The following is a 19,566-nucleotide window of genomic DNA, read 5'->3' as shown; positions in this document are numbered from 1 at the left end:
TGGTGGGCTGTCCTTGCATTTGGATGACTGTGAACTATACATTTGCCGATGTTCTTCAGCCTATAAGGCCACCTTATAATTTATTCTCTTGTAATGTACTAACCTTAATGCTTCTTAGGGCAAAAAAGTAAAGTTCCCCTACTTTTTCATGTTGTAAAAAAAAATCTGCAGGGTATGCCCAATAAGTCACAGAATTTTGCTGCATCTTCGGCCTTCGATTTCCCTTTTGCAATGCAAGAGGTAAAATCCATGACAAATTCAAAGGTAACAATTATGAACCGCGCAGTTACTTGCGAGTTCATCTAATCACTCCTCTACACCGTTTAACACTGCAATAACCGTGGTCATTGCTGACTGTGGCATCTAAATGTTTTTACAGAAAAAAAAGAAAAACCTTTTTTCTTCATACACAAAGCTTTAAATATTAAAATAATGAAAAAAGAACAAAAGAAAAAAACCCACATATAATTGAAATCACCACATCCATAACAACCCGTACTATAAAATATTGCATTCTTTATCAAGCATGAAAAATTTTAAAAAAAAGTGGTTAAAAATGACAACTGCATCAAATACATTTGCATGAGGCATAAATTCAAAATCTACAATAAACTAAGTGACATGTTCAAGAGGGCTTTTCCAATTTTAACATGACTGTTTGGGGGGTTAAATGAGAGCAAACAAAACAAAAGAGTGAATGCACAGCATTTCATTTGTGTAATTCATTGTATGTTCCTTCTGTACTAAATTGAAGACACTGTAAGAAAAGAAAAGAAAAATAATTATTTTATCTTCACAATATACTTACAGGGAAAAATATGAGCAGCTAGAGTCTCCCCCAATAATACTAGACGATTGGTGATCAGCTGCTTTATGGGAAAGCTTTAATATAGAAAGTGGTTATCATGTTGAGACATCCCCTTTAACCACTTTTACATGAATGCATAATTAAAGGGCCTCTCTGGCAAAAAACACATTTTTCCTCCCCACAACACCTAATTGTCTGTCACGCTCTAGTGATCTCCTCTGTTTATTACCGCCACTTCGATTTAATGCATCCCCTTGTCTAATGCTTAGCAGGCACCATATTAATGGTGATATATTTTTTTTTAACTCTCACATGAATCCCATGAAGCATCAACGCAGCATTTGATAGAGGTTATACCATTTCTGCCTCTTGGGGGGGGGGGGGCAGTTCTAAATATCATTAATTTATATAAGCTACAAACCATAGGTATACAGTCAGGTGGATGAGCTGTGATCTCCTCTATTATAACTGTGTGATCATTATTAGTAGTAACTGTGATATAAGTGCTTGTATCCTCCTCTAGGCAGTCTCTGTGGTACACTCCATGTAATAGCATTGCACAGACCAAGAAATTGCCTAGTTTCAGACAGCATAACCCCAAGGAGATCTGAGCTGGTCTGAATTGTGTTCACATGACCATCTGAGGAGAAATAAACCAGTAGTTTCAGATAGAAAGGAATAGCTTATCAAAGTAAAACTAGCTCACTTATATACCGGGGGAATAGTTACATAATGAATGAGAAAAAAAATCACCAAAGTGACCCTTAACTCCTAATTGTCTTATGCAAAACGTATGGTTAAGCAAAATAACTTCTAGCATCTGATTGGCAAGCCTGCATATGGAATGTGATCTTACCATATACAAGGGTTCATCTTTTGGCTCCAGGCCCTGAAAAATGAAACAGAGTTACAAAATGGTTCAATAAAATGAAGTGTACAGAACAACATCCAGTAAATGTTTTTTTCACTAAAGGGGTTGTAACAAGTTATAGTTATTCCCAGGACCACCACCAATCCAGAAAATGAGGATCCAGTCGGTTCCTGAGTGAATGGTGCAAAGGTTGCGCTGACTCTTCATTAACTTCAATGACGGAGTCAGAGATTACCAAGTTCAAGCTCCTTGGCAAACTCCGATGCTGTTATTTGAGTGAAAAGACTAGCACCGCATCTGCAAGACCTCTGCTCTATTAACCCTTTCCAATCCATTTATTTTTTCTCACCCATTCTCCCCAGCTCCAAATAAATTGGAGCTGGGAGAATGGGTGAGAAAAAATACATTTTCCCTGCACCCTCCTGAACTGACAGAGTTCAGGAGGGTGCAGGGAGGGACCTGCTTACCTGACTGGCGTCTTGTGCATTCTCCTTCTGCCTCCCGGCTCGGCGATCATGTGACCGCTGGGGTCAGGTGACACCTGGCGGTCACATGATCGCCGGGTCGGGAGACAGAAGGAGAATGCACAAGACGCTGGTCAGGTAAGCAGGTCCTTCCATGGTGCAGGCTCCCGGCTCGGCGTTCATGTGACTGCCGGGGGTCAGCTAACACCGGCGGTCACATGATCGCCGGCCGGAATCTATGCATTGCATAGCGCTAATTGAGCGCTATGTAATGTATAAAGAAGTGGGCAGAAAGGGTTAAAAACCCTTTCTGCCTTCTCCTCGGGGGTCCTCGATGATGACCAGTAAAGGAGTGCATCTGCACCCGATGTGCCTGACGATCGGGTGCAGATCCACTCCTGCACTGCAGTGTCGGGCCTGCCCCGACATCGGAGCTGTGGAGGAAAATGATGATGTCGGGGCAGGCCCGACATTGGACTAGAAAGGGTTAAATCAGGATCCCATCCTTGAGATCGATGGTGGTTCCAACAGTCTCTGTGGATAGGGAATAATTTTATAACTTTTCACAATCACTTTAATTAATTACAGTTATCCAAGATTACAACAAGGGGTCATCTTTTTTAATTTAGTAAAAGCGTCCTTTCTAGAGATGAGCGAACGTGTTCTTCCGAGCTTGATATTCGTGCGAATATTAGGGTGTTCGGTATGTTCGTTATCCGTAACGAACACCATGCGGTGTCCGGGTTACTTAAACTTTCTTCCCTGAGACGTTAGCGCTTTTCTTTGACCAATATAAAGACAGGGAAGGCATTACAACTTCCCCCTGCAACGTTTAAGCCCTATACCACCCCCCTGCTGTGAGTGGCTGGGGAGATCAGGTGTCCGCCTGATATGAAAGTCTGCCCCTCCCGCGGTTCGCTATGGATGCATTCTATATGCGCTCAATGGGGCCAGCGGCAGCAGCGCTGACCCCATTGAGAACATATAGAAGACAAATCCTTCATCTCTGGCACAGCTGTAACAGCTGTAGCAGAGAAGAACGATGTTTGCCCATTGAATTCAATGGAGCGGCAATACAGCATGTTCCACTGAATGCAATGGGCTGCCGGCGATCGCAGGATGAATGGTCGGAAAGGGGTTAAATATATAACCCCTTTCCTGCAATTCATCCAGAAATGTGTTACACTAAAAATATATACCGGCGTATAAGGCGACCGGGCGTATAAGACGACCCCCCAACTGTCACCTTATACGCCGGTAATACAGTGGAGCAAAGAATAAAAAGCATTACTTACGTTTTTAGATGATCTGCGGCGCTCCTGCAGGCTGTCACTCCCTCCTGGTCCACGGCAGAGTATTGCTTTCTCCACGAAAGACTTTAAATCCCTGCCTCCAGAAAGACACGTGCCTTCAGCCAATCACAGCCAATGACAATGATGTCATTGAATGGCTGTGATTGGCTGTGTTTCTGGAGGCGGGGATTTCAAGGCTTGAAATCCCCGCCTCCAGAAACACAGCCAATCACAGCCATTCAATGACATCATTGTCATTGGCTGTGATTGGCTGAAGGCACGTGTCTTTCTGGAGGCAGGGATTTAAAGCCTTTCATAGAGAAAGCAATACTCTGCCGTGGACCAGGAGGGAGTGACAGCCTGCAGGAGCGCCGCAGATCATCTAAAAACGTAAGTAATGCTTTTTATTCTTTGCTCCACTGTATTGCCGGCGTATAAGGTGACAGTTGGGGGGTCGTCTTATACGCCCGGTCGCCTTATACGCCGGTATATATTTTTATTGTAACACATTTCTGGATGAATTGCAGGAAAGGGGTTATATATTTAACCCCTTTCCGACCATTCATCCTGCGATCGCCGGCAGCCCATTGCATTCAGTGGAACATGCTGTATTGCCGCTCCATTGAATTCAATGGGCAAACATCGTTCTTCTCTGCTACAGCTGTTACAGCTGTGCCAGAGGAGGACGATCTTTATGCTGACAGTGGGGGGGGGGGGGCACTCTTGCCGCTATTGTGGCTTAATAGTGGGACCTGTGAACTTGAGATGCAGCCCACCATGTAGCCCCTCGCCTGCCCTATCCGTCACTGTGTCATTCCCATCACTTTCTTGAATTGCCCAGATTTTCACACATGAAAACCTTAGCGAGCATCGGCGAAATACAAAAATGCTCTGGTCGCCCATTGACTTCAATGGGGTTCGTTGTTCGAAACGAACCCTCGAGCATCGCGGGAAGTTCGTTCCGAATAACGAACACCCGAACATTTTGGTGTTCGCTCATCTCTAGTCCTTTCCCTTTTATATTGAATGTGCTGCAATACCAGACACAGTCTATGGCCAAGAATGGCACTTTTTCCTGGAAGTGGAAAAAAAGCAGTTTTTTTCTCTAATCCAGGAAAGCTTTTTATTACTAGTTTATTAATCTGGAATAATTGTAATCCAGCATTTGACCAAAATAAAGCAAAAAAGTGTCATGGTTTTAGTTGGTAAACCATATGAAGAAGTACTTCAATGAAGGCTATAGACAACTGTAGTTCATACTTATTTGCATTTAGAGCAAAACAAGATCCTTGCTGATGATCTTTTATGAATTTGATTACTTTCCAAGCCCATCAACACAGTTCTTCATGCATAACTCACTGTCGTTGGGTCCAGTATGTTATCATATACGGCATATTGATCTGGTCCGTCTGTTGGTGTTCCTAAATTAATTTGAAAACAAACAGTAATATGTTTTACCAATTAGGGGCATTTCATTAATGAGTATGTCATGTAGTGGGTCATGGTCAATGCCTGTGCAAAGAATTTCTACTTCTTGATGGATAGTCAGAGCTATCAAAATGTTCTCACCTACAGAGCAGAGATAACCAGTTGTTTGAGCGCCATAGAATTTCTTTACTACTTGTCCTCCCAGATAAAATCAAGTGCGGTATATTAATCCCTAGCTAGATACCCTTCCCTACTTGTATAAAGATCATACAAGTTTCCAATTATATTGGTAGAGACTCCACTAAAAATGTAAAATCACAAAGCCATAGAAGATTTTGGGAGTACAAATTTATAGCAACTTTTGACAATTTTAACACAGGGCTACATTCTTTAAGAGGATTCATGTGTGGCTGGGAAGTATGAGGAATCTGTAGTGCAGATAACACTCTGGCCTGGTGATCCCCCTAACACTAATTCAGAGACCATAAAACCTTCACACTTTATCAGTGGACTATTTAAGTATTTACTTATTTCTCTACTCCTCCTGTTGTGGTATTCTTTTAAGTGCAAATTAATCCCATCCATGACTGTGCCTTGTCATAAGTATGTGTGTATATATAAGCATGCCTCTTCGGATCTATTTCATTTTGCCTGAAGAAGAACCCTGAGAGGTTTGAAAGCTCGCAATAACATCATGTATTTTTGTTAGCCATTAAAAGTTATCATATCTACAAGATTACTTGGTTTCTCTTGCCGGGAACAATCACACTGTATATACTGAAATGTGTATTTTATTAATATAGTTGAATCACAACCCTCTCATTTCTTACCCGCCATGTCCTTTCTTTCACGAAGACCATATCTCTTATAGAGAAAAAAGCTAACAGCAATAATTAGTAGAATTCCCAGAATTGCCCCACATATAATTCCTGCTGTAATGCCTGCATTTTTATAATGGGGTGAGTCATGAATAGCTGAAAAACAAAAAATAAGACATGTAAATCAGAAAATATTTTTCAAGGAATGAAGGGCTCCTACGTGAACAAAATGTTAAAAAAGTATATAAAGAAATCAAAAAAGCTTAATTTATGAATGTTCATACAGTGAAATGGGCAAGGAACCTTACACGCAGCCCTCATACACACAGCCCTATCTGTAGGTAGTATAGCATCGTATGGAAGAGGAGCTGTTGAGAAGATTCTGTTTCTACACTTTGGAGTCCAATGGGCGGTCGTACTCTGTGATTGACCGCTATCTCTATGTATGCAGTCATACATAGAAGGCTGCCAATCACTGATAGAACCACCCACTAGACTCCCAAGGCCGGTCTCACATGACCGGATTTGAATTGTGGATTGCCCATGTGATACGCGTTAACTCGCAGGCAATTAATTGCATTGCGTTATACAGTTCTGATCACATTAGTGTGTCGGAATTGCATAATCCACAAGCTGAAAATAGAATGCAGCATGTTGTATTTTACTGTGGATATACGCAACATAGAGGCCATTGTTCTCTATGGTCATGTATATCCGCAGCCCATTTGTAATTATATTACATATCCATCGCTAAGTGATGGTGAACACTAAACTAAGTGAATAGAAACAAAAAAAAACAGGTGTACTATGTATGACTGCCTGTATGAGTATGCGGTCATGCGCAGTACAATTTCACCACCCTATGTGGCCGTATGCAAGGTCACGGCCAGGCTCACTGCTGTAAACCACTGTGGAAGCCCTGCAGCGGTTTCCGCATATGGCCGTGTGAGTCCAGCCTAAGTATAGAAAGAGCAGAGGCTTGAAGGAGTAAGTGACAAGAGAGGAAGTGACACGTTCATAGGAAGCAACTGAGATGGGGCGCAACTAAGAAATAAAGCCAATACTATTTTGCTTTTTGCATCTACAGTATCATTGTGCTACAAGGGAATGTCCTGGTTGAAGTTTTCTTCTATCAAATTGGACTTTGGTAACTGTTTATTTATAAAAAAAAACTTTTGGGAAAATACAGAATCACTTTACATCTCTGCTTTTCAGACTATAGTGTCTGCTTCATTTAACATGCTGAAGAATATCAATTTGTTTTAGTCAATTGTGGCCATATTGGTTAAGGAGGTGCAAGTGAAGTCTAAGGCTAACTTCCCACAGGCCTTGAATCCACCCTCATATCGCACTCCCCACCACATGAAAACCCCGTGAACATTCACAGCGCAAAGAAATTGTGCTATCGCATGCACTTTGTGCATACGCTCGCGGGAATCCACCTTGAATTCATTAAAGTCAAATATCCCATCTTTTTTGGAAAAGGAGACTTCCAAAGTACAGAATAAAACATATGCTTGGGGAAACCTAAGCATGTAGCAGGAAAAACAGCAGATAAAGTTGTGAAGATAATTACCATACTAATATATTCTGGGATAATGAGAAGAAACCCAAACATTGAGGACATAACAAACGAACATATATTTCTCCCTAGTATGAAAACATGGTAGAAAGAAAAAATGAGTATCAGAGATAACCTACACTAAAAAAGGACCAAGCTACAAGGATATGCTATTACACTATTAACCCATGCACAATGCAAAAAGTTTGACTGCCGGTAGAATAAATAGACTTTCTGTACAAATTTATGTCACTGCATTGACAGAAGGAGTGGAGACTCTGTGGACCCTTCTTATGTACTCCTAATAGTATCTACTGTTTTGGCTCAGGTACATTACTTGCATATATAGAGTCTGATGGTGTGGCGATATACAGTGATGCAGAGGTGGATCCATATGGTTGCTGGGTGACTGCTTCATTTTCTTTGCCTGAAATAAGATGAGAAACTTATAAAATCACCCCCTGCCCAAAGACAAGGGAAAATGAGTTCACAGTAACGAGAAAATGTTCATGAATGGGTGTGAGTGAGAGCTGCCTCTGATTGGTGAGGCTGTGACCAATCAGAGGCAGCTCATTCAGCAGGCGGGGATTTTAAATCCCCACCTGCTGAATACTACAGAAAGCAGTTCAGGAGAACTGCCGGCCAGACGCGCTGAACTCCGGCTTCAGCGGAAAGGTGAGTATACATTTTTTTTTAATTTTTACACATTTTAGGATGATTTTCAGGTAAGGGCTTATATTTTTAAGCCCTTCCCGAAAATTCATCCCGCGCTCGCCGGCAGCCCAATGCTTTCAATGGAGCCGGCTGTATTGCTGGCTCCATTGAATTCAATGGGCTAACATCATTCTTCTCTGCCACAGCTGTTACAGCTATGGCAGAGGAGAACGATCTTTATGCTGACATATTTTTTTTTTTTTTACACATTTTAGGATGATTTTCAGGTAAGGGCTTATATTTTTAAGCCCTTCCCGAAAATTCATCCTGAGATCGCCGGCAGCCCATTGCTTTCAATGGAGCCGGCTGTATTGCTGGCTCCATTGAATTCAATGGTCAGTGCTCGTTTAATCGAGACTAGTACCGCGTGGTGCTCGTCTCGAGTAACGAGCATCTCGAGCACCCTAATACTCGAACGAGCATCAAACTCGGACGAATATGCTCGCTCATCTCTAATAATCACTTTAAGTTGTGGGCCCAAAATCTGAGGCTGCTCTACTGGGAAATTCAAATGAAGACCTACAAGTCACTAAATACATACATAAACTATTTACGGTATATATGTAGATATTGCTATATGTTGTGATTTGATGATCCACACAACTTTTCAAAGTAAAACACTTCACCTGACAACAATCAGGGAGGGGACGGACATGTCATCAGAGTGTCTATCGTTTTAGGATGGTGGTCTGGGCATGAATGAGGTACATAAAATGCTACTGTATTTTCATATTGAGACACTTCTTTAGATGACTATTTTGAGTATATATTCATACTTGCCAACTTTTAAAGATCGTCTTTAGTGAGATTCAATAATATGGACCACAGATGTTTATTTTTTTTTTTTATTACAAAAACATACCTATTTTGTATACTATATCTCCTTATTTACTAAAAGGCCGAAAAACATTTTTACATGAACCAGGGTTTTCGGTAAAAGTAGTTCTATGAACACACACTGCACTAGCAATATCATTGATGGTGCCCTCCGAGTAGATATAGACCAGCCCTTTATAAAGACCCCCAATTTCTACCTGTGTACAGATCTCAAACTAGTTCCCCCTGTATATAGAGCCCAAACCAGTTCTCATCTCGCAATGCGCCATACAGCTCTGCTGCATGCACGTCACACACAGCTCTGCCACGTTGCTTTTACATATGAGCTGCATGTGATTTACACACTTCAGCAGCTTGGTGAAGAGACATGTTAGTTTGTTGCTTTCGCATATGAGCTGCACGTGATTTACGAACTTTAGCGGCTCGCTGAGGAAATATCTTGGCTCATAGCTTTCGCATATCTACTGCACGAGATGTACAAACCTCAGCAGGTGGCTGAGGTGAAATCGTGGCTTGTTGCTGTGTCATGTAAGTTGCATTAGCTTCACGGCGGCGTTGAATCCTCTGTGGTGACATGTTTGCACTACAGTGACTGTTTGTTTCAATACTGGACAACAGTTGATGATTAGATGAAGGCTGGACTGGTGTTTTCGGCATTAGCAGCTGAAATGACATGATATCACATTCGGGAGATGTGAAGATAGTGGTGTAGGACTATGCTTCAATGTTGGTGGTCAATATGCACTGCCAACTATGTATGTGGACATTTGTGAGGTGTCATTTATTGGATTCTCCACACAGGTGTGCAGTTGTCTCAAAACCAGCCACAAAGTTCCAGACTGAGTACTGCTGTATCCATAGCAACTGACGCCGCAGTGGTTTGTGGGGGATGTAGTCTGCCCATAATCTCTCATTCAGTGCACAAGGAGGATAAAGGACCTGTGATGATGTTACTGTCATGTGATAAGGGGGCGGAGGTAAGAGACGGTAACTGATTACATGATGGTGACATCATCACAGGTAGTGTCAGGTTCTGCATGTAACTCACACAGCACTTACGGACTGACGGACAAGTGGTCGTTAGCACTTTGATAAATAGTCCTATCCTTGACCGACCATCCTTGTATAGAGACCTCGGGCTACAAGAGATCTATGACACAGATATTATATATGTAAATCTAGCTATGCGCGCGTGCTTTACATAATTGTAAATCAATACCAGGTACAGTATATGGATGGATGGATGGGGTAGCACTGTACTCGCTGCCTCACTTACCCTTACACCATCATCATTCTCTGGTGTGTAGAAACCCCCACGCCACCAACCTAATACATCATGTAGGGCACATCAGGCTGGTTGTAGACGGAGAGTTAGGAGCAAGTATGGAGATATTACCAGCTCCATCACTGGATGCACAACTTCACACAAGCCTGCAGCTGCAGTGACTGGAAGGAGGCGGACATTACCAAGACAACAAGTGAAAACAACCGGGAGCACAGCAAGGCCACCTACCAGGAAACTGTAGAACTGCAATAAGTATTGCATCACTCTCTCCATAGACCTATCCCATGACTAGAGATTCAGCTACAGTACTAGCGCAGTAATGAGGAGGTAGGTGGTGCACACAGAAATGTTTTGGGTTTTGGGTACTCTCACTGACATTCTGGCAGAGTTGGCAAGCATGAGTATATTGTGTATCTGTGGAGTGGACATAGTGTCTTCAAATAGTCTTACTGTATACCTTTATATATGATGTGACTTACTTGATATTTTCAAAAGATAGACTTCACTGAAGCTTCTGCTGACCCGATTCTCCACCTGGCACTCGTATTTTCCCTCATCACTGCGTTTAATTTTAGAGAATACGATCGTCCCATTATCATGTGTTACAGTATTTACATTTTCTAGATTTATTGTTTCTGAGCTGGATTTAATCCATTTTATCCTATCCGCATTGGCTGAGACACACGTCAGGGTCGCAAAATCATTTTCTTTGATTTCAGAATAAGATGCTATAATCACCGGTTTACTGACAATTTCTGTGGACAACATTAAGAAATGCATTACAGAAAGCATCCATTGACTCAGAATTGAAATATAAAGGTTGCTTTAAAAAAGTGACTTCCAGTTCAGATGGCTACTGATAACTGGAGAATTATCTGGTATTTGGTTTTGCATTTAACTATTGTGTGTGGCGAGACATTGGTGGCCCATTGGAAACACTTGGGGGTGCTCTATGCATTGTGAGGAGCTCACAGTGCCTTCCTCTGTATTCCTCTTGTCTGACAGGCAGTGTCCAATTAGTTATGACAGTATCAGACTCTTTCTGGACACACCCTATTGTCAAGGGGAATGGTAACTCCCAGGTGTCAAAGTATTTATATGTTTTCAAGAGGAATAATAGAAGAACAACATGATGCAGAGTTCCAAGAAAAGACGCACTATTTAATTATTTCATGGTGGAATGCAAGTATTTTATAAAGCTGCAATGTCAGGAAAATTGAAAGGTCCTCTTTTTAATATCTTAACACCCTGGACACTTTGACAAGTCTGAGAGTCCAGTTCAGCTTAATTCTCCTTTCAACAGAAGTTTGTGGAATAAGAAGTTTGCCTTTGAGATTCCTCCTATAAAAGAAACCACCCATAAAGATACACTTTATAACCACCACTAAACTTTGAGGTATAGAAAATATAAAGGCCTAACGTTTTATGTAAATCAGAATAAAATTCTGTCAGGGAAAACTAGGAGTGAGGTAATGGGCGCATTTAGTTTTTGTAAGAATACATGCCAACAATTCTACAATTTTACTAAAACAATCACTAAAACAACAATAATCAAGCTAATTCCAGCATTGGTGGAAACTATTCCTCAAGCAAGTGGTCTGCTATATAGTGGGACTCTTTATGATTGACTGCCTTCCATCTAAGATAAAATATCAAGTTCCTGAGCCCATTGAGAACCAAGGCACATGCTAATTGAAGAGGTTACGAATAGAGATGAGCGAACGAACTCGTTAAGGGCAATTTTGCAATCGAGCATCGCTATTTTCGAGTACCTGGCTACTCGTGTGAAAAGATTCGGGGGGCGGTGTGGTGGAGCGGGGGGTAGCAGTGGGGAACAGGGGGGAGCTCTCTCTCTCTCTCTCTCCCCCCACTCCCCTCTGCAACCCCTTACTCACCCCCGGAGCCCCTCTAATCTTTTCACCCGAGTAGTCAGGTACTCGAAAATAGCAATGCTTGATTGCGAAATCGCCCTTAACGAGTACGTTCTCTCATCTCTAGTTACGAATGAGGGACTTGCCCTATTAACTTATAATTCTCCAATATGGTACTTGGCATTAATTTCTAAACCAGACACTTATAAACAGTAGTTATGCTATGTTGACATGTGCGCCATGTCTTCCACTCACAATAGAAGACATAATGTTGTGCTAGATACCATGAATCCAGATAACGCCCAATGGGTCCCACAGACATGAAAAAGGTGTCTGTTGGAGTTCTGCCAAGGTTTCCGTTGTTTTGACGGCAAATATAGCAATGCATGCTATACTATTCTTGCCATCCACAGTGACAGAACTGCCAAGAGAACCCCAAATGAAGGTAACAAACTACAGTGCAAACACAACCTTGGAATTACGACTAAGGTACCCACCATATACTTGTAAGGAAATATCTGCATCTTCTTGTGTCTCTGTCTGTACCTTCACTCTGTAATTACCTTGATCCTCAACTTGAAGGTCTTTGATCAGTAATGATCCATTAGGGAAAGCAGTCACACGTGAGAAGTACAGTGGTCCTTGTACTCGTAAACCATGCTGATAATGAGTGAGGATATGATATTCAGCTGCTGTACTTGGTCCTTTACACCAGTAGAAATACAAAATGTTCCCAGTAATGCCAGTAACTTTCAAGGTGACGGATTCCTTGGCTATTGGATTCTCAGGATTTAGTTGAATATTTATTTCTCCACTGATGAGGTCCATGTGTAGAATTAAAACTAAAATGGAAATGCAGACATTAGAATATATTAATAATACAGTACCAAATAATCTATCTATCTATCTATCTATCTATCTATCTATCTATCTATCTATCTATCTATCTATCTATCTATCTCATATCTATCTATCTATCTCATATCTATCTGTCTATCTTTTGTGTCCAGCAGTCAAGATGCTACTGCCATGAGGCTATCTCATCTGATGGTATTGCAGCAATACGGTAAATGCTTCTCCAAGATGTAATGCAGGAGCAGGTTCAAGGCAGACTGTGGGACTGAGATGAAGAATACAAGGAGGATAAATGTGCCTCAGCATATACAAATAGGGGTTCTGTATAAAAACTCCAGTAGCTCTGGTGTGACCAAAGAACCTCCATCTAACATTTTTCATACATAACTAAGTAATCCACGAAAATTAGAATATATTTCCATCTATACAGTATATATCCCTGGATGTGCATATAAAACATTACCTGCTATCATATTGGCCCTCATGGCTTATTCCTTGGCTGCAGCCTTTCCTGAAGTACACTGAAGCTCTGTTAGAAATTCTGTTCTTTTTTCTGTAGGGTATGCTAATTGTCAGGAATATCTGGTGAAGCTGTGTTATCCTGTAAAACATATTGCACTGCGGGGCTATCAGAAGTTAGAGGATGTTTCCTTAGATGGAGAATTTCCTTTCAACTTCCTTGGCTGGCTTTGGGTTATGGAACATTTTGTTATCATGATTATACTCGGCAGTCTGTATTATATTATAGTGCCAGTGTAAATGGTGAATAGTGAAGAAATACTCTGGTCACAGAGGATGCACTGTGTTATGCAAGTGCTGAAAGAGCATGACCTAGGACTATAAAAATATGTAGAATTGTAAAAACTCAAGATTAATATAAACTTCCAACAGACACATAAGATCATTCCACTATTTCCTAACTTCGCCCACATTATACCAGTATGTTACAGTGGAGAACATAATAAACTATGCACCTATTAGGGTATAGACAAATTAGTGTTAAGGATGCAGGACTTTTAGTTTATGCCTTTTTTGTGTTTAGCTTTAACTTTTTCCTCTGTTGCTGCTGTATGAGGGGATATTTGTATGGTGATATGTTTGATCACTTTTCTTCATTTATATTTAAGGGATTATCCACCGATTTAAATTTCTTATAGGAGCGCACAGTCAGACTCGCCACTTCCAAATGCATTCTGACACGTGGTATCGCGGTCTCCATTGTTGGTGACGTCATAGGTGACATCATAGGAGAGTGTCGGGCTGTCAGCTCATTAAAATAATTAGGCAAGGCCCTCTTTCTATTACTGCATCGTCCGACTTTGCAAGTTTCGATAAGCAACTTAAATTGTCGGATAACCTCTTTAATGCAAAAGTGAGTTTATGCTATTTTCCCCTATGTAACAAAACTTAACTGTATTTTATACATTGAAAACCCTATGAAGAAAAACGCTATACCTGCACAGCATTGTAAAAAAGAATGCCACTGACCTCCAAAACACCACTGAAATACCATATGTATATAGACATTCTCATATTACACTATGGACTTTCAAATAACATCTGGCCACAAAAAGGACCAGAAAAATGCCCAAAAAAATGCATGTAAACTCTGGTCTACAAGTTTAATATTTCCAAACAGGTACCACGCCAAGTGTATGACTTTCTATTTAATTCTCTAAATCTGGAATTAAAAATAACTAATAAAATAAATACGTATGTAAATGGGGATGAGGAGACTTCTAAGCGAGCACACATGTTGGGAATAAGATTTTGGTAATAGTTATTCTTTCAATCAGGGGAATAGAGGGATTAGGTGGTCTCTGAAGGCTATGTTGAGAGCAAGCATGCTGGAAGTGTAACACAAACTGATCTAAGATGGCATGGATCTTCTCCAGGGTCCCCTAGTTTATGCTTTTCACTTTGTGGGCATGTAGGTACATTATTCCATACATTTTGTGATTGCCCAATTATTCATTTATGGTGCACTGATGTTTTTAAAGTAATTACTAAAATTATAGGTGATTGGTTAATGCCAAACCCAGTTTTAGTGTATTGGCCCATAAATACAAAAAGAAGCATAGAAGTGACAGCATCCAAGGTACAACTCACATGTTCTTTATTCTTCCCAAAACACAGATATGACGTTTCGACTGCTACGAGTCTTTTTCAAATAGATTCAAACACAAGTGCAAAAACTGGGGAGGGCCCGGAAAATTTAAAATCTCCTTGATCCTGGATACTAAAGGTAGCCGAGAACCTAGAGCAGTGACCAAAGGCCACGGTGAGTGGTTCCCGGTTACATGATGCAATTGGTGAGGGGAGGTGAAACTTCTTACCGGAGGCCTCCGAATTTGAACCCTGACACGATCAGCCTTCATGGACCTTCCCCCACTTCTGTGCATGCGACCACCGGCAAAGTAATAGATAGGAATTGCTGATTTCTCATGCATGTCATCCATGATAATACGCAGATCAACGAAATGCATTGGATTACACAATTCCGCTTACATTAGTGGGTCGTAATTATGTAATCCACTTGCAGAAAACAGAACGCTACATGTTCTATTTTACCGTGTATATCTGCGACATAGAGCCTATTGTTTTCTATGCTCATGGATATATCCGCAGCCCATATAGAATTACTACTATTACAATGGACTACATAGTCTTAAAAATGAGGCCCAAACTACGCAACCCAACAGCGAGAGAACAGCAAACTTTTTACAGAAGTTAAATCTTCCCACTACCTCAAACACACAGGCAAAATTAATGGACCAACAGTACAATTTTCTGAAGTGGCGACAACAATCCCCTCCCTCAAGACCCAGAAGGCCCCAGGCCAAGATGGCTTCTCAGCCAAATCTTACAAATTATTTTCATGGTCAGTGACCCCATATGCTCTAAAAATGCAACAGGGCTACTTCCCTGTAGAGATGTTGCAGGCTATAATTGTAGCTTTACTTAAACCGGGAAACAAACTTAACGCCCCCACGAACTTCAGGCCAATTTCATTACTAAACACTGATGTCAAAATATATGCTAAAATGCTGAAGAACAGATTACTGAAAATCCTTCCCAATATTATTTACTCAGATCAGATAGGATTTGTCAGGGGCAGGCAGGCCACGGATGCCGCAGGAAGGATCCTGAATCTCATACATGCAGTGGAAGCATCTCGAGCACCAACGGTAATGCTTTCCTTGAGGTAAAAAAAGCCTTTAACAGGATCCACTGGGAATATGCCTTCGATGCATTGAAACAATTTGACTTTGGAGGCGATGTGATATGTGCCATCTGAGCCCTGTACTCTAATACTTCGGCAAGAATATTGGTGGACAGCACCATGTCTGACCCCTTTCCTATATCCAATGGGACATGTCAGGGGTGTCCGCTGTCACTACTTTATTTGTCCTTATCATGGAGCCGCTCGTAGAAACTATACGATCTTCAATGTAAATAGGTCACAGACAGCATAAGATTGGTTTGTTCGACAATGATATAATATATATTAACCTTATCCCACCCCCTGAAGTCATTAAAGGTTGCTCAAACCATACTTGATCAATTTAGCAGAATCTCCTTTTATAAACTCAAAGGGTCTGCCTTATTTAGGAATAATCTTGGCAACCTCCTTACAGATTTAGAGAAGGAAAACTACCCTCTGCTTGTTGCCTCTATACATCGAGACATTTTATCCAAACTATGTCTATGAAAATCCTGCCCAGGATACTATAACTGTTCAGAACGCTACTGATCCCTATTTCTAGAGGAGGAAAGAGACCTCGCTTAGCCTTATCTATCTTGGCTCTTCACCGCAATCATGGGGGTACAGATGTTCCCAACATAGAAGCCTACTATAGATCTATCACTCTAAATCAAGTAAAATTTTAGATGGGCAGAGGAAATAGGCCATGCTGGGTGAGCTTGGAAGAAGGATTTATTAGGGGAAAATCATTGAAGTCGCTGCTCTATACTACGTCTTTGACGGCTATACCGGGAGGCCCCAAAAGGGATTGCTTGTTAGAGGGCCCTCTCTAATGCTTAAAGGGGTTGTCTCGCGAAATCAAGTGGGGTTATACACTTCTGTATGGCCATATTAATGCACTTTGTAATATACATCGTGCATTAATTATGAGCCATACAGAAGTTATTCACTTACCTGCTCCGTTGCTAGCGTCCTCGTCTCCATGGTTCCGTCTAAATTCGCTGGCAGCTTGCTTTTTTAGACACGCTTGCGCAGTCCGGTCTTCTGCTCTGAGCACGAGCCGCTTCAGTGTGCTCGCCGCTACAGCTCTTCTGCGCATGCGCAGACGAGCTGTATCTTCTCGGGAGCGCGCTGGAGCGGCCATTCTGCTACCATCCTCTGTTAGAGGAAGGTGCAGAAACTGGAGCCGCCCAGCCGAGAAGCCCAGCCCAGCAGCCCAGCAGAGCCGCCCAGCCGCCCAGGTAAGTGATGGGTGACGGACTGACGGGGGTGACGCGTGACTGACTGCCGCTGTGGCCCCGGAGCCTACCGCTGTGGCCCCGGAGCCTACCGCTGGGCCCCGGGGCCTACCGCTGGGGAGCCGGGGCCTACCGCTGGGCCCCGGGGCCTACCGCTGGGGAAGCCGGGGCCTACCGCTGGGCCCCGGGGCCTACCGCTGGGGAAGCCGGGGGCTAGCGCGGGGAAGCCGGGGGCTAGCGCGGGGAGCCGGGGGCTAGCGCCGGTTACCTGCTGCCTGGCGGTGGGTGACTGGTCGACCGCGTTCAATCCGAGGGTCCGGTCGGCGGCTGCGGGGCGTCTGGTTGTCAGGGAGACACAGCTGGTAGCGTCTCGGGAGCGCGCACGTCGGGCTACAGCAAGCGACGGGAAAAGAGCCGGTGGCCATCTTGGGGAAACTTTTTATAAGTTGCTGAAACGCTGGAACTGTAAGTACAAACCAGCTAGAAAAGTCATTTACAGGGGGGCTTAATAATGTTTGCTTAATTAGGGGGACTGGGCAAAAAAAAAATTTCACTGCTTCCTCGAGACAACCCCTTTAAGGCCTGGCAATCGCTTACCCAGAATCAGATCCTTCCTAAAAAAATTCCCTATTTGCAATATGGCTTTACCCATGAGATTGTAAAAAACATTTCCTCTCAACCAAACTTTAGCAAATCAGAGACAAGACGTTTTTACGACATGCTTACGTGTAGGCATAATTGGACAAAAAAATTTGCATTTACTAAACTGTGAAAAGAGTTAAGGGAAAAGATTCCTTTATGTACAATGAAAAAAAAGGTTTGGTACCGTGTTATGTTTCTTTCCTTCTCTGTGTATCAGAGTAGTTGATTCCAGGGTATCCTGGTGGCTCTGGTGATTTGGTCATTAATTGAGGTGGGATGGTAGCCCTGATTTATAAATGTCCTTTTAAGATGGTATAGATGTTCCTCCCTGTCTGTTGGGTTGGAGCAGATCCAGCAGAAATGTATAGCACAGATTAGACTGCTGGCCTGGTGACATGGACCATAAAACGTTCACTCCCTTATCAGTGTCTAGTTAAAAATGTTTGTGTTTCTGTTACAGTATTGCTTTAAGTGCAAACCAATCACATCCATGTCTGTGCCTTGTCATAAGTATGTCTGTATAAATATGCATGCCTCTTCAAATCTATTTCATTTAAGCCTGAAGACGAGCCTTATGTTGGTTTGGAAGCTCGCTGTAACATCATGTATTTTTGTTAGCCATTAAAAGGTATCATATCTACAAGATTACTTGTTTTTTTTTTTTGCTGAGAACAATCACAGATTCCTTTATGGTACCTTCACACTGGCAATAAAATCTTGCAAGATTTGTGCATTTCGAGACACACATATATGAAACCCATGGGTTCATTCACATGTGCAATGTTTTCTTGCATAGCACCGTGTTGTGATGTGATGCAGAAAACAAATCGCAGCATGTTCTTTCTTTTGGCAAAATCGACCATTGTTTTCAATAGAGCCGATGGCAGCAGTGCTGGTCCCATTGAAACCAATAGGAGAACATCCCGATCCCCTGCTGTGGCTGTGACAGTTACAGCAGGAGATTCCTTCATCAATCTTCCCTCATTGCTTTCAAGGAAACCCCTGCAGGGATACAAGGTTGTTTTTAAATGAAAACACCTCGCATCCAGGAGTTTCCACAAGTTTTTAATGGGGCAAAGTTGCTAACCTATTGGAAGGGGATTGATGATGTGTTACAGAAGGTATTAAAAATTAAAATTTCATAAAACCTCAAACTTGCTCTATTGTTGATGAATCTCAACGAACTGCCTCAACCTACCAGATATCTATTAGGCCACTTCCTGATGATAAAAAAAACACCAAAAAGACCAAATACTTACTATTATGTAACATAGGGGGTCCAGGTAATGCACCATATTCCTCAGCATGCAGCCAGCCAAACTGCTATCAGGAAGAGCGCAGGTGCAAGTTACTAATGACAGCCACTCATACATTCTCCCTATATGGAGAGGGAGGCTGCCCAGCACCATACCTGCACATCAGTAAAAAATACATGAAAAAAATATATAGACAGGGTGGCAGGCCACACAGTACATGTAGTGCACCATATAGAGTTCACAGCCTATTAGTGATGCCATATTTCAAACCAGCCGGCTGCACTACACATAGGTGGCCCACGCTGGCACTGACACCCTGGGCTCCTCCAGCATTCAAATCTACACTACATGTAAAAAATATGTATAAACAATTATCGATAAATACGAAGTATTAGTTTGTATTTTGGCTCAAATACAAAAG

The 19,566-nt window shown here is 42.0% G+C and overlaps 1 protein-coding gene across 3 annotated transcripts; it reads right to left on the bottom strand.

Moving 5' to 3' along the window:
- Window positions 1-569: 569 nt before the first annotated feature.
- On the bottom strand, window positions 570-13,343 carry LOC136631395 (carcinoembryonic antigen-related cell adhesion molecule 7-like). 3 transcript variants are annotated; one of them, XM_066605673.1, is made up of 8 exons: window positions 13,268-13,343; window positions 12,447-12,791; window positions 10,558-10,833; window positions 7,580-7,669; window positions 5,694-5,837; window positions 4,795-4,856; window positions 1,665-1,697; window positions 570-757 (listed from the first exon to the last, which is right to left on the bottom strand). In XM_066605673.1, exons 1-8 carry the CDS (start codon window positions 13,287-13,289, stop codon window positions 710-712), a joined length of 1,020 nt encoding a protein of 339 aa, XP_066461770.1. In that variant the 5' UTR covers window positions 13,290-13,343; the 3' UTR covers window positions 570-709. The 3 variants fall into 3 exon arrangements, with proteins under 3 accessions (XP_066461770.1, XP_066461771.1, XP_066461773.1); XM_066605674.1 differs by having other exon boundaries at window positions 12,513-12,791; XM_066605676.1 differs by lacking the exon at window positions 10,558-10,833.
- Window positions 13,344-19,566: the final 6,223 nt, after the last annotated feature.

Source organism: Eleutherodactylus coqui, chromosome 6 (genome assembly GCF_035609145.1).
Source record: "Eleutherodactylus coqui strain aEleCoq1 chromosome 6, aEleCoq1.hap1, whole genome shotgun sequence".
NCBI classification, from domain to species: Eukaryota; Metazoa; Chordata; class Amphibia; order Anura; family Eleutherodactylidae; genus Eleutherodactylus; species Eleutherodactylus coqui.
The sequence above is the reverse complement of the archived record's forward strand: the minus strand, read 5'-3'. Positions and strand labels throughout refer to the sequence as shown.

What these genes read in the sequence shown, in the direction of transcription:
- LOC136631395 (XM_066605673.1), bottom strand. Translation starts at nt 13,289, where the DNA reads ATGAGGGCCAATATGATAGCAG. An exon ending in TATTTCCTTACAAGTATATG is followed by an intron (nt 10,834 to 12,446) that starts GTGGGTACCTTA and finishes TGTTGTCCACAG; the next exon opens with AAATTGTCAGTAAACCGGTG. An exon ending in ACATACTGGACCCAACGACA is followed by an intron (nt 1,698 to 4,794) that starts GTGAGTTATGCA and finishes TTCATTTTTCAG; the next exon opens with GGCCTGGAGCCAAAAGATGA.